We start from the raw sequence: 14,589 nt of genomic DNA on the forward strand, positions 1-14,589 counted from the left end.
TCACTCTCAATAGTTTCTTCCTGCTCTCCACTCTCCCCTCTCCCAGCTCAAAGCCATTCTCTCTCATCCTGTCACTCCCAGCTCTTGACAAAAGTCCCTCCCCAGCTCGCCTGGAGCCCCTTCAGGTACTGCAAGGCTGCTCTAAGGTCTCCTTGGAGCCTTCTCTTCTCCAGGCTGGACACCCTCGACTCTCTCAGCCTGTCCTTGTAGAGGAGGTTCTCCAGCCCTCTGATCATCCTGGTGACCTCCTATAGATCTGCTCCAGCAGTTCCATGTCCCTCATATGCTGGGGGAGGCAATGCTGCAGGTGAGAGCTGAGCAGGGCAGAGCAGAGGGGCAGAATCCCCTCCCTGTGCTGTTGCTCTCCCTGCTCTGGCTGCAGCCAGCACACAGCTGGCTCTGGGCTGCCAGCGACCAGTGCTGGCTCCTGGGGAGTTTGTCACCAACTGACACCCCCAAAAGTCCTTCCTCTTACCTTGCTCTCCTACAAGCACAGACATACCTCCTTTCACCAAGCCAAGAGACAGCCCATTCTTGTTGTCTGAGGTCATTAGCAGCTCCACAATCCCTCTCTTTAACAGAGCCTAAATGAAAAAGAGAAGAACCACACTGTGTTAGCAGCCTGAGCATCCTACCTGTCAGGATATTAAAGCATTAGAGTACATTACCACCCTCTCTGGGGACAGCCAGAGTAGTGGCTTGGCAAAAAAGCATTATTCCTGTGACATCTCCCATTCCTCCTGAAGCTTCCCTGCTCCTTTTGCCAGCTTAAAGACAACTGCAAAATCTGATCTTGTTTAGGAGGCTGGATTAGTTTCTTGCTGATGCATCAAACTTCAGGATTCTATCATCTTCTGCTGAGATCAGGTCAATAATCAGCTTCACTGCTTCCACCAAAAGAGAGCTCCAGGTGGAAGATGAAAAAGGAGAGCAGCTCCCCTTTCCTGGCTGTCTATCAGTGGGAGCTGGCAGGAAGAAGGAGCTGCTCTGGCAGGGAATGGCAGCACAGGACAGCTCAGGTACCTATGGGTCCTCAGCAGTCAAGGCTGAATGGACTTCCTGGTCCCTCATCATAGCAGCAGGTGTCTAAAAGGCACAGACAAAGCTCACCCCAGCAGGGCTGCTCTCTCCCAGCTGCCCTTTAGAGAAGGCCTGCTGCTGGGAGGGGAGATCAGGAAATCCTAGCAGCAAACCAGCTCCTTTCACTGTACTGCAGAGGAGGTCACTCCCTCAGCTTGGAAGGGCTCTGCAAACAGGCCTTCAGCCTACATGACTCATTAACGGGGTGATGAGGACACACCAGGAGTCACCTGTGCCATGAGCACCAAGCACTTGGGGCCTGCTGTGTGTTTCAACAAACCTCTGCCCACACACCCTGTGTGCAAGGAGGGAGCTGCAGCACTGCCTCCAGCCTGCGCCTGAGTAGCTTCACCGCTCAGGGCTTAGGGAGCGCAGGAGCTGGCAGCACATGGCCCCTCAGGACACAGCTGGGGGGCATGGTGGTGTTGGGCTGATGGCTGCACTTGATCATCTTGCACCAGATCATCAGTTCTGGGCCCTCCCACTTAAGAAAGATGTTGAGGTGCTGGAAGGTGCCCAGAGAAGGGCAGCAAGGCTGGGGAGGGGCCTGGAGCACAGCCCTGTGAGGAGAGGCTGAGGGAGCTGGGGGTGTGCGGCCTGCAGCAGAGGAGGCTCAGGGCAGAGCTGATTGCTGCCTGCAGCTGCCTGCAGGGAGGCTGTAGCCAGGTGGGGTTGGGCTCTGCTGCCAGGTAGCCAGGGACAGAAGAAGGGGACACAGCCTCAAGCTGTGCCAGGGGAGGTCTAGGCTGGACGTTAGGAGGAAGTTGTTGGCAGAGAGAGTGATTGGCACTGGAATGGGCTGCCCAGGGAGGTGGTGGAGTGCTCATCCCTGGAGGTGTTTCAGAGGAGGCTGCAAGAGGCACTTAGTGGCAGGGGTTAGTTAACTAAAGGGTTAGGTGACAGCTTGGACTCGATGGTCTCAGAGGCCTTTTCCAACCTGTGATCTTTGAGCTCTTCCCCAGCCTTAATGATTCTCTGACTATTCTAATGCAGAGTTAAGACAGCCTGGTTAGTCTGCCAACTTAGCAGCCCTCAGGTGATACCCGAGCAGAGATTCTGGACACTTCTTGTGGAAGGTGACCCTGCCCATGGTGGGGGGTGATGACCTTTAAGGTCACTTCCCACCCAAACCATTCAATGACTCTGTGATTCCAAGCCTTTTGTCTGGACCCCGTGGAGCTCTGCTCTGCTGAGCCAGGAGTGGTTCTGTGACACCTGCGCTGACAGAATTCAGCTGCTGAGGGAGCTGGAATTTCTAACAAGTTTCATTAGGGTTTTTGGAGCACTACATCAATACCAAATCCCTTCCCAAGGAGCTGCCAAACACATTGAGATGCATTAGAGGATTTCAGGGTGCAGCAGAGGAACCAGGAATAGAAACAGTGTCTGAAGCAGCTGCAGGTGTGTGCCCAGCTAATCCCAGCTCATCTGCTCTTGGGCAGGGAGGTGCCAACACACCCTTGCATGACCTTCACCTTTTGGAAGGCAAAAGCACTGTGCTCAGAAGAGTCAGAGCAAGAGAGGGGATTCTTCCCCTTCCCTCTGCTCTGCTGAGACCCCACCTCACAGGCTGTGACCAGCTCTGGTGTCCCCAGCATAAGAAGGGCACAGAGCTGTTGGATTGAGTCCAGAGGAGGCCACAATGTGACCCAAGGGCTAGAGCAGCTCTGCTGTGAGGACAGGCTGAGGGAGCTGGGGGTGTGCAGCCTGGAGAGAAGGAGGCTCCAGGGGGACCTTACAGCTGCCTGAAGGGATCCTAAGGAAGGCTACAGAGAGACTTATCCTGAGTGTGTCTAGAGATAGGACAGGGGGAATGGGTTGAAGCTGAGGGAGAGCAGGGTTAGGCTGGAGCTGAGAAGTTCTTCACTGCAAGGTGGTGAGACACTGGCACAGGCTGCCCAGGGAAGCTGTGGATGTCTCCTCCCTGCAGGTGTTCAAGGCCAGGCCGGATGAGGCCTTGAGCAAGCTGTGCTAGCTGAGAGGTGTCCCTGTCCATGACAGGGGGGTTGGAGTATCTCTGGGGTTCCTTCCAACCTAAGCCATTCCATGTGTAAGGGTGGGAATTTCCTGGCTTGTGTGTTTGTGGGGGGCTGTTAAGGAGTGTAAGAACTCCAGGGAGATTGCAACGTTGTCCTCTAGGCTGGATGGGAACTCATCACTTTGTCACACTCAAAGCCTGAGCCCCAGACCAGAACAAAGCCTAGGAGCTCCACCTCACTTTGGCTCCCACTGCAAGCCAAGAGGGAGCCCTGCAAATCCTGCTTTCCCACAGTACCAGAGTCTGGTGAAAACAGCACAGCAGAAACTCCCCCTCAGGCCTGGCATGGAAACCTGCTCTGAGTCTGAGAAAAACCAGAAGCTCTTTCACCCGAGATAAGGAACAGCAAGCCCTGAGTGGGCACATGGGTCAGACACAGGAGTCTCTCTGCCCCATCCCCTAGGGCTCTGGAAGCCACCTGCCTGCCACTGGAGGGACACAGGGAGGAGACACAATTTTGTCCTTACCAGTTCAGGTGGGCAGTTAGTCCTTTAACTCACAGCCAGGGTGGTCAAATACTCAAAGAGGCTGCCCAGAGAGCTGGTGAAGGCTCCATTCCTGGAGACACTCAAGGTCAAACTTGATGGGGCCCTGAGCAACCTGATCTAGATGGAGATGTCCCTGCTGACTGCAGGGGGTGGATGAGGTGGCCTTGAGGGTCCCTCCCAACCCAATGCATTCTGTGCTTCTGTGAACTCCTTGCTCTGCACACTCCAGATTTAACCCTCTCAGCGATGTTAAATCACTCCACGGGGTGGAGGTGGTGCAGGAGCAGGCACCACCCTAAGCAGATGAGGACTCCTGCCATGCCATTATTTGGTTGGAGACCTTCTGTATGGCTTGAACCACAGGAGAACCTGAGCCAGAGCTGCCCTCAGGGTGCTCAGGGCACAGCTGGAGTACAGAGAGGGTTTCAGAAGATCATGAATCACAGAATTGGTTTGGTTGGAATAGACCTCTAAAGCCATGAAGTCCAACCACCACCCCACCACCACTGTGGCCAGCAGAAGAGCAGGGACTACACTGCTCACACACCACTGGCTGGGTAACCTCTCTCAGGTGCTGCAGCAGAGAGAGCTTTCAGCAAGGAGAAAGCAAGCAAGGAGCCCTGTGAACCATGCAGCAGATCTTGTTCACTGCTGCCCTGCAGCTGTATCAGGGGCAAAGGAACAGGTGAGCCTCGTGCCAGGTCCAGCAGGACAGCCTGGGCTCCTTGGGCACTGACCAACTCCTCTAGCATTCAGTTCAGAGGCAGCAGCCAGGGCACAGCTCTGGCTGACAGGGCTAAGGGAGGCACTGGGCAAATGAAGCAAGTTGAGGAGCATGCTTGTGGCTCGATCACATCAGCCAGGGCACAGCTCTGGCTGACAGGGCTAAGGGAGGCACTGGGCAAATGAAGCAAGTTGAGGAGCATGCTTGTGGCTCGATCACATACAGCTTCCTCCTAGCACAGTCAGCAGGGACAAAGAGAAACCTTTCCCTAGTGCTATCCAAGAGAAGCCAAGCAGGAAACAGCAGGCCAGCAGGCATCACATCTCCTCCTCCACATCCCTATCACCCTCTTCTCTGGAAGAACAGAGACTTGTCAGTGCTGAGAAGGGCGCATGCAGGGTGAACCGCCCGGGGAAATGCTGCTGGACTATGCACCCCCACTTTCAAGGGTCAGAAGGTATTCAGAAGACAGCAGACAGGGTCAGGAATGTGGGCTGGGAGGGAGATTCAGCCCAGCCACAAGTGCCAGCATTACCCTTTTGACATAGGCCATGTAGTTGGGGTCCCTGGCGTAGGAGCCGTACTCGTTCTCCACCTGCACGGCAATGATGGGGCCTCCTCTCTTGTACTGGTGGGAACAAAAGGTACAAGTTGGTCACCATCATCTGCTGAACTCACACTGGCACTGCCTTGCAGGACAGATGTAGGAGTCTCAGATGGGCTCAGCTCTACCCTCTCACACCCTAAAGTCTGTGCATAACCAAAGGGTTAGGCCTGTGGTAACAGGATGAGGAAATGGCTTCAAACGAGAGCAGAGCAGATTGAGGTTGGATGTTGGGAACAAGTCATTCTCGAGGAAGGAACACTGCGAGAGGTTGCCATGGGGGGTGGTTGGGTATCTGTGGAGAGACTCAAGGTGAGGCTTGAGGTCTCTGGGCAATCTGATCTAGTTGAAGTTGTCCCTGCTGACTGCAGGGGGCTTGGACTGGGTGACCTTTGGAGGTCCCTTCCCACCCAGCCCATTCCAGGGCTCTAGGATTCTAGGATCCGGAGAGCTGACACAGACAGCTACAGTCCAGACTGCTTCCTAAAGGGAAGCATCACTGCTTCAGCCTGCTGCTGTTACACACAGCTCCCACTCCACTGTGGAGACAGTCCCCATTCGTGGGCAGAGAGGGTTATGGATTGTACTTGCCTGAAGAGGGACAACAATAGGCATCAGGTGGTCAAAGTAGGCATCCACAGCTGCCGTGAAGCCCTCGTACGTCGTCCGCAGCTGCATCTCTGGGTCCTGCAGCAGCCAGCTAGGAGAAAGCCAGCACACAGAACCTGTCACCCTGCCCAGTCAGGGCTGCCAGAGACAACACCCAACAGCAAGGCACATCTGGGGGCAGCTATGGACAACACCACGAGGCAGTGAACAACACTGTGCAAGCCCATCTACCACTCACACCCACACAAGTGCAGGCTGCAGCCTGGGCTCCTTTCTGCTCTCTCTGTGGGCCAATACAATCTCAAGGGCTGATCCTACCACTCTAAAGGTCACTCTGGAATTCCCTGCATCCCCAAGGGCACTCTACAACCAAGTGCTCCCTCCTAGAAGCCCAACCAGCACTCCAAACAAAGATTCCAGGAATTGTCCTCATAGCTCCTGCTCCTGAGTCACAGGAGTTACTTCTCTGCTTTGGGGTTAACAAAGCGAGAGGCAGTGACTGACAGCAGAGCAATGCAGTGCTGGAGCAGCTTTAGCAGAGGGAGCTTCACCCTCCCTGACCCCTGAGGAGGGAGGCACTAACCAACAGCACTCCCAGAAGGAGTCAGCTCCTGCGCGCTGCAGCTCAGCTGGCTTCACAAACACCTCCTCTGCCTGCACACGTTCAGAGTGCTTTGGCCTGGAAGGAGCCTCCAAAGGTCTCCCACTTCAGCCCTGCTGCACTGAGCAGTGACAACCTCCACTAGATCAGGTTGAACCTGGCCTTGAGTATCTCCAGGGATGGGGCCTCATGTACCCCCCAGGCAACCTGTTCCACCAGCCTCACCGTGCACAACTTGTTCCTCACATTCAGCCTAAATCTGCTCTCATTTCAAACTATCTCCCCTCACCCTGCCCCTGCAGCCCCCTTGTGGCCCCCTTCAGGTACCGGAAAACCACTCCTGGGTCTCCCCAGAGGCCCAACAGCCTCAGCTCCCTCAGCCTGTCCTTGTAGCAGAGGTGCTCTGGCCCCATGATTATTTCCTTGGGCCTGCTCTGAACCCACTCCCTCAGGTCCATGTCCTTCCTGTGTAGAGGGCACCAGAGCTGGATGTGATTCTGCAGGTGAGGCCTCACCAGAGCTCCATACCCACAGAACAGAACTGAGCTGCTGCTCCTTAGCAGAGTCTTTTGTCTGTCAGCTGAAGAAGAAATTTGTGGCCATGGCACTTGGGGATGTGGCTCAGTGGCCATGGTGGTGCTAGGCTGATGTTTGGACTGGGTGGCCTCTGAGGTCTTTTCCATGATTCTCTGATCTAAGAGCAGCTGCTCTGAAACTTTCACAGGGGCTCAGCCATGTGAGCAGGGCTTGGGCTTCCTCTTCCACACTCCCAAGCACTGCTCTGAACTAACTATTTACACACTTACCTGGGCAGGCCACCAAGGTCCCATTCAGAGCAGATATAAGGTCCAGGACGCAGAATCACCCAGAGTCCATTTTTAGCTGCCAGTGAAATGAAGGCCCTGGAGAGCCAGACGGTGTCATTACTTTCTGCTCCAGGAACTCCTAATACACCAATCACCATCAGATTTAGGTACCAGAACCTGAAGGGGGTTGCTTGATAAAGCAGCTACACTGGATTGGCACCAAGCCTCTGTGTCCCCAGGACTCCAGAGAGCAGCAGAAGGAATGAGAGTCCCCACTGCTTGATCAAGATGAGGGCTGGAGAACCTCTCCTATGGGGACAGGCTGAGAGAGTTGGGGCTGTTCAGCCTGGAGAAGAGAAGGCTCCAGGGAGACCTTAAAGCAGCCTCCCAGTACCCAAAGGGGTCTACATGAGAGCTGGAGTGGGACTTTTGACAAGGGCTGGGAGTATCAGGAGGAGGGAGAATGGCTTAGAGCTGAGAGAGGGGAGAGTGAGAGTGGAGAGGAGGAGGAAATTGTTGAGAGTGAGGGTGGGGAGACACTGGCACAGGTTGCTCAGGGAGGCTGTGGATGCTTCCTCCCTGGAGGTGTTCAAGGCCAGGCTAGATGAGGCCTGTGCTGGTGGGAGGTGACCCTGCCCATGGCAGGAGGAGGCTGGAACTGGACGATCTTTAAGGCCCCTTCCAACCCAACCCATTCCATGAATCTATGGATCAAGGCATGGCCTTCACTCCAGAAGATGGAAGTGACATCTTCCCCCAGACCCAAGGCAGAGACCCTCCCCTCAGCAGCTCTCTCCAGTACCAGAGCTCTCTGCCCACATACTCTAGATCCAGGTTTCGACTGAAGTCAAACTTCCCTCGTTCTGGCTCGTGAAGGTTCCATGGCACATACCTGAAAGGCAATAGTGAGGGCAGAGGTGAGGGCACTGCACTGGTGAAGCAGCAACTGCTATCAAATAGGGCAGAGGAACAGGCTGCCCAAGGAGGTGGTGGAGGCCCCATCCATGGAGACATTTGAGATCAGACTTAGTGTGGCCCTGAGCAGCTTTATCTAGTTGGAGATCACAGGAATCACAGGACCACAGGAGTCACAGGACCACAGGAGTCACAGGATGTTAGGGGTTGGAAGGGACCTCTGGAGATGATCAAGTCCAGCCCCCTGCCAGAGCAGGTCCTTCATCTAGTGCAGGTCAACAGGAATCACAAGATGATGCCCCTGGGCTGGACAAGATGTCCTTTGTGGGTCCCTTCAACCTGATGCAACCCATGAAGGTGTGAGAGGCTGCAAGGCAGGTGTGAGAGAGCAGGGGCTGAGGGCACGAGGGCACTCGGGGGCGAGGGCACTCACGTGGTGAGGGTGTTCAAGCCACAGGCCCTCATCTTCAGCATTCTGTCCTCCCAGTACTCCCTGGGCACTCGGAAGTAGTGCAGGGAGCCCCCCAGGATGCGGAACGGCATTCCCTCCAGCAGGAACTGCGAGCCTCCCGTCTGCAAGCCCAGGGTCCGCCCCTGCAGCCGCAGGGGGATCAGCTCGCTCCAGTTAAACCTGGAAGAGAAGGAGGGATGTGAGCACCCAGGGGCTGGAAAGGAGTCCACCCCTAAGAGGAGCTGCTTGCCTCACCCTGCCTGGCAGGATGGGCTCTGACCTTCCACTGCTTCAGAAACCTCTTTTGTCACACAGAGCACAGAACCAGAGTCACAGAGCGGCAGGCGTTGGAAGGGACCTCTGGAGATCACTGAGTCCAGCCCCCTGCCAAAGCAGGGTCACCCAGGGCAGGGCACACAGAACACAGCCAGATGGGCCCTGAAAGTCTCCAGAGAAGGAGACTCCACAGCCTCTCTGGGCAGCCTGCTCCAGGCCTCCAGCACCCTCAAAGGGAAAAACCCAACAGAACAAACCCCAGACAACTTCTCAGACAAATTACGTCTATTTTTCAGAAGATGACAGAACAGAACCATGGAGCCTTAGAGCCACAGAACTGCCGAGGTTGGAAGAGAGCTTTGAGCTCACAACCCCACCACTGCTGCTCAGCCACTGCCACTGCACCACCTCTCCCAGCACCACATCCACACAGCTTATGAACACCCTCAGGGCTGGGGACTCCACCACCTCCCTGGAGAGCCTGTGCCAGTGTCTGAGAACTCCTGCTGGGAAGAAATTCTTCCCAATATCCAACCTGAGCCTTCCTTGGCACAACTTGAGGCTGCATGTCAGAAGAGACCAACCTCCACCTCACTCCAACCTCTGAGGGAGTCCTAGAGGAACTAACTGAAGGAGGAGGGAATGTAGAGGAACAGAAGGAAGATCTTGCCCAAGATGGGTATTTAATATTCATTTAATGAGCAGCTTCCCTCCTGAATGCTCCAAGCCACTCTGCCACACACCACGACAGAAGGCAGAGCCCATGAAACTCACCTGCTGAAAACACAGGTGGGGCAGGTCCCACTCAGAGCTGGCAAACCCCTCAGACAGCCAGGAAGGGCATGGCCTTGCTCTGGAGGCACAGGCTGGCTGCAGAGCCTGGCTGCAGAGCCTGGCTGCACGGACTGCTGCCCTGCGGGGACAGAGCCTCCTCCTTCATCTGAAAGCCCTCAGGAGGGACCCAGGCAGCTGCTACCGCAAACCTACCCCTGCCCACACCACTTCTTAGCAGGTTGTTTGCCCAAAGAGCTGGAGCAAGGCTCCAGGTTCCACGGCACTTACCAGCCGGAGTGCTGCTGCCATCCCAGCTCCCTTCGGGCCGGTTCCTGCATGCAAGAAGCTGCCTCCTGCAGCCTGGCATGGGCCCCAGCTCAGCTCTGCTTGAGCCATGCTAGCAGCTAGTCCAGATGCAAAGCAGTTACATTTGCCTCCACCAGACCACCCCAGCTCCACCACTCGGGATACACAAAGGAGTCAGACAACAGCAGCTTGTTGCTCTGGGAGTGCTGCACAGATGGGAGGGGTGGACTCCCATCTCCCACCTTCGGAGAGAGGGGGAAATACCTCAGCCTCTGGCTGGTTTCTAGACTACAGCAGGCAGCAGCAGAGGGTAAGGACTTCTCAGGACTCAGGGCTTACAGGGATTGCTCAGCAGGCGCCTGCAGCACCTGCCTGCCCTCTGACACAAGACAAGGAGACTACAAAGGGACTAATCTAGAAGCTGCAGGGCACTGCGCAGGCTGGCAAGCACAGAGTACCTGTGTAGCACTGCATTCTCACAGGGCTCTGAAAGAGCAGGCAGCTGGCATGGGTAATACCTGCAAAAGGAAAAGTCACTGCCTTCAGTCAGCAAGCACCACCTGCATTTATGGCCAAACCATGGGCAGAAAGCAGTGCTGGGCAAGGAGATGCCAACAAGTCCTGCTCAGGAGGTGATCTGGCAATAGCAGAGCTCTGATGAAGGTAGCACAGCTCTGGCAGCAGAAGTAAGCAAAAAATACCTAACTGCCACATTCCAGAGGGTCAGAGAATGCTTTGGGTGGGAGGGACTTTTAAGGTCATCCTGTTTCAACCCCATCTGCCAAGATCAGGTTGCTCAAGGCCCCATCCAAGCTGGTCCAAACACCTCCAGGGAGGGAGCATCCACAACCTCCCTGGGCTACCCGTGCCAGTGTCTCCTCACCCTCACTGTAAACAAGTCCTTCCTAATCTCCAGTCTCAGTGTGCCCTCCTCAAACTTCAATCCATTTTCTCTCATCCTATCACTACAAGCCCTTGTAAAATGTCCCTCCCCAGTTTTCTTGGAGCCCCTCTTCATGCACTGGAAGGCTGCTCCAAGGTCTTCTCAGAGCCATCTCTTCTGCAGGCTGGACAGCCCCAGCTCCCTCAGCCAGTCCCTATGAGGGAGGTTCTCCAGCCCTCTGATCATCATTTAAGACGTAGCTGCCTGTACAGGACGAGGATTTGATCTGCAGAAGAAGCTGGGTACAGCCAGAGAATGATGAGATGAGCCAGGAAATGGCAGCACTGCTCCCAAGGGCAGGGAAGGTTCTCCATCCACACCCAGGACACCCTGTGGACACCTGTCCCTCCCCTCTCCCAGAACATCTTGCACAGGCTGCACTGCTTGCAAACCACATCCCAGACCAGCAGCCACATCCACTTCTCTTGGCCAGCCTGAGGCAGAAAGTTCCAAGGGGTCTGAGGGCACAAAGCTCCAACTTTTGCAGATTAAGGTGGGCAAAGCCTAAGCCTCCAATCCCTTCCTGAGCTGGGTGCAGCCCTGCATTGCCCTGCACTGTGCTAGCGGCCACTGGTGCCAGAGTGCAGGCTGTGCTCAGAACTGCAGACAGCCAGATAAAGGCAAACGAATCCATCACTCGAGCTCAGCTTCTTAAGCCTGGGCACAGCCTGGCTGGCAACTTCTCTACCTTACAAGTCTCCAGTCCCAGTGGTTTTGCACTGAGAAGGACTGGTGGGAAGCCCTCGGGCTCCCATGATTTGCTACTGACTACCCTGGATCCTGCAATCCACACCTCTGAGGATGTGTTCCAGTGACTTCTGAAACAAAAAACACCTCCGTGACTCAGCAGAGCTTCATCCTGCTACCCTCAGCTGCACTTCCACAGCTCAGAGTCCACCTGGGCTCTGTGCTTCCTCCTGAGAGCAACACACAGCTCCCAGAAGATTATTTCTCTCGCTTCTGTAACAACAGCACAGGCTCAACAGAAGCTTCTGGCGTTGCCAGAGGCCTGCTTGGTCGCTCTCTACACATCTCCTTCCTGCTCCAGGGCAGCTTCTTTCTTCAGAGAATCACAGTGTCAGTCAGGGCTGGAAAGCACCACAAGGATCAGCCAGCTCCAACCCCCCTGCCATGGGCAGGGACACCTCACACTACATCAGGCTGCCCAGAGCCTCATCCAGCCTGGCCTTAAACACCTCCAGGGATGGGGCTTCCACCACCTCCCTGGGCAACCTGTGCCAGGCTCTCACCACCCTCATGCTGAAGAACTTCTTCCTCACATCCGGTCTGACTCTCCCCATTTCCAGCTTTGTTTCATCCCCCCCAATCTTATCACTACCTGACAGCCTAAGAAGTCCCTCCCCAGCTTTCCTGTAGCCCCCCACAATACATACTGAAAGGCCACAATGAGATCACCTCTGCTCTCTTCTTTTACCAAGTTATAGATTCATCAAGGTTGGAAGGGACCTCTCAGATGATCAAGGGCAACACTACCATGCCCACCAGACCACCTTCTAGACAGCTTTGGAACACGTCCAGGGACAGTGACTCCACCATCTCAGGCCAGCATGGTGTTCCCCTGGAAGAGAAGCTTTGGGCAAGTTAGTTCTTGATCTGCCTTTGTAAGAGGCAAGTTGAAGTGTAAGACACTCCAAGGGGAAGAGGAAAGGCTCAGTGAGCTGCTATAGCAGACTGGCAGGCTGAGGCATTCATGCCTGTGAAACAGAACCCCAGACCACGTCCCCTCTGTGTGAGACAAGAGATTTGCTGTGGCATTGCTTTATGGTGCACCAAGTTGGGAAAAGAACCTAATGGAAAAGACAAAGCAAAGAGAGCACAGCAAAAAGCATGGAGGACATCAGCTTGCTTGGCCAGCACTAAGAGCGTGCTGCAGAGGACGAGGGAGCCTGCAGTTAATCCCTAAACCCTGCTTACACCTCCCCCAGAGGGCTTTGCTGGTTATTTTGGGCTTCCTCTGGCCAGGGAAAAGTGAAAGCTTTGAGCTGCCCTCACTCAGGACTTGTTGCACTGCAGCAGTGGGGTCCTGTGCCAGCCAGACAAGCCCCAGGAGCACCTTTGAGGGAGCTGGGACAAGGATTGCTGCACTCTGCAGTAGAGTTTGCTCTCAGGTGGCCATGGAGAAACACACAAGGCAGCAAGGGATAAGGCATGTTCAGGTGCACTGGTGCCAGAGCCACACTCTTAGAAGGTACCCTGCAATAATCCTGCAAGCACAGGTGTGGCATGAACCCGACGCCAGCTATAAAACAACCTGGCCTCCAGTTCTGCAAAGCTTTATCAGCTTCTCTACAGCTCTGAGGACCAGGAAATGCCCTTCCTACTATAAATTTACAACCACAGAATGCACTGAGTGGGAAGGGACCTTTGAGGGTCATCTGCAGTCAGCAGGGGCCTCTCCAGCTCGAGCAGGTTGCTCAAAGCCCCATCAAGTTTGACCTTGAATGTCTCCAGGGATGGAGCCTCCACCTCCACCACCTCTATGGGCAGCCTGTTCCAGTGTTTCACCACCCTCAGGGTGAAGAATTTCCTCCTCATGTCCAACTCAGTCTCCCCTGCTCCAGTTTCAAACCATTGCTCCTCATCCCGTCACTCCCAGCCCTTGCCAGCAGTCCCTCCCCAGCTCTCCCGGAGCCCCGTCAGGCACTGGAAGGCTGCTCTGAGCTCTCCCCAGAGCTCTGTCATCCCCGGGCTGCGCAGCCCCAGCTCTCCCAGCCCGTGCCCACAGCAGAGGTGCTCCAGCCCCCTGGGCATCTGCGGCCTCCTCTGCACCTGCGGACGCCCAGAGGGCCTGGAGCACCTGTGCTGAGAGCCAGCTGCGGGCAGCAGCCGTTGTGAGCGGATCTGAGCAGCTCTGAAGGGCCACATCATGCCCCGGGGCGGCCTTAGCCGCAGCTGTGGCTGAGTGGCGGCGTGGGCAGAGGAAAAGTTGTGCTGCTGGCGCTGACCGAACCGGTTTAAGGCTGGAACTTGACCGACACCGATTGAAGGCTTCGGGATCAGGCTGCCGGGGGCAGCTCCGCTCGCCTCGCTGCTCCCGGCGCCGACAGCTAGGGAGCGGAGCGTTCGCCCTCCCCGTGCGTTCCCAGAGGGAACGAGCTTGGATCGCACCGAGCCTGGCTCGCCGCGCAGTAATCCCGCGGCGGCGCGGCGAAAGCACGGCGGTAATCATCGTACTCCCCGTAAAAGGAGCCGCCGATCCCCGATCAAGCTCCGGTCGCGGCGGCAGGCCTGCGCTCGGAAGCGTGCGAACGCGCTGCCCGCCCTGCCCCTGCCTCCCCGGGGATCCCGCACGCCGCCTCGCCACCTGTGTGTCCCCCATCCCCCGCCGCCGTCGACTACCGAGGTACGACCCCCGGAGACGCGGCGGGGCCGGCACGGCTCTCACCTGCGCAGCAGCAGCCACAGCATGAAGATGAGCAACACGAAGCCCCCGAGGCGGCGCTGCCGCCACCCGCCGCACGGCCACATGGCGGCCGCCGGCCCCGCTCGCACAGCCACAGCCCCGGCCCCCGAGCGCCGGTACAGCCGCCGCGTCCCCCCCGCCCCGCCCGCGCCTTGGGCCGCTCCGCCCGCCATTGGCTGCCGTGGCCGTTGCGCCCCGCCCACTATCCCCTCTAGTGGCTCCCATTGGCCATCGTGCACCCGCTCGCAGGGTGAGGCGGAGGGGCCGGGGGGACGCCCCTGGCTGCAGGGCGGGCCGGCACGGGCGCCCCGGCGGGAGCTCCCGGACAGCTCCCGGGGCTGGCGCAGTCGGGAGCCGCTTCTGGCCGCTGCGCGGGCAGCCGGGAAAGGGGACAGGGTCGTAGCGGCCCCGAGGCCTGAGCGCCTTAAACTGCCCTGCAAGAGAAATTGGCTGCGCAGGGCGCGGGGGGAGCCGAGGGAGCAGCCCCAGGGGCCTCCTGCCCCATAGCAAAGTCCAAGGCCGGCGCACACCTGTGCCTGCCGGTAACGCC

General features: G+C 56.7%; 1 protein-coding gene across 4 annotated transcripts in view; it reads right to left on the reverse strand.

Moving 5' to 3' along the window:
• Positions 1 to 14,157, reverse strand: part of LOC135191093 (beta-galactosidase-1-like protein 2) — a 35,301-nt gene extending 21,144 nt beyond the window's left edge. For 2 of the 4 annotated variants that reach the window (XM_064173076.1, XM_064173073.1), the window contains exons 1-7: positions 14,022 to 14,157; positions 8,299 to 8,496; positions 7,774 to 7,842; positions 6,951 to 7,046; positions 5,526 to 5,634; positions 4,866 to 4,958; positions 503 to 584 (exon numbers count right to left, since the gene is read on the reverse strand). In XM_064173076.1, the coding sequence (XP_064029146.1) occupies positions 503 to 584; positions 4,866 to 4,958; positions 5,526 to 5,634; positions 6,951 to 7,046; positions 7,774 to 7,842; positions 8,299 to 8,496; positions 14,022 to 14,104 (730 nt within the window). In that variant the 5' untranslated portion in view covers positions 14,105 to 14,157. Of the gene's footprint in view, positions 1 to 502; positions 585 to 4,865; positions 4,959 to 5,525; positions 5,635 to 6,950; positions 7,047 to 7,773; positions 7,843 to 8,298; positions 8,497 to 9,654; positions 9,720 to 14,021 lie in introns of those variants that run through there. The other 2 variants (XM_064173074.1, XM_064173075.1) reach the window with 2 other exon arrangements.
• Between the last annotated feature and the right edge of the window lie 432 nt (positions 14,158 to 14,589).

This window comes from Pogoniulus pusillus, chromosome 38, assembly GCF_015220805.1.
Source record: "Pogoniulus pusillus isolate bPogPus1 chromosome 38, bPogPus1.pri, whole genome shotgun sequence".
Taxonomy (NCBI): Eukaryota; Metazoa; Chordata; class Aves; order Piciformes; family Lybiidae; genus Pogoniulus; species Pogoniulus pusillus.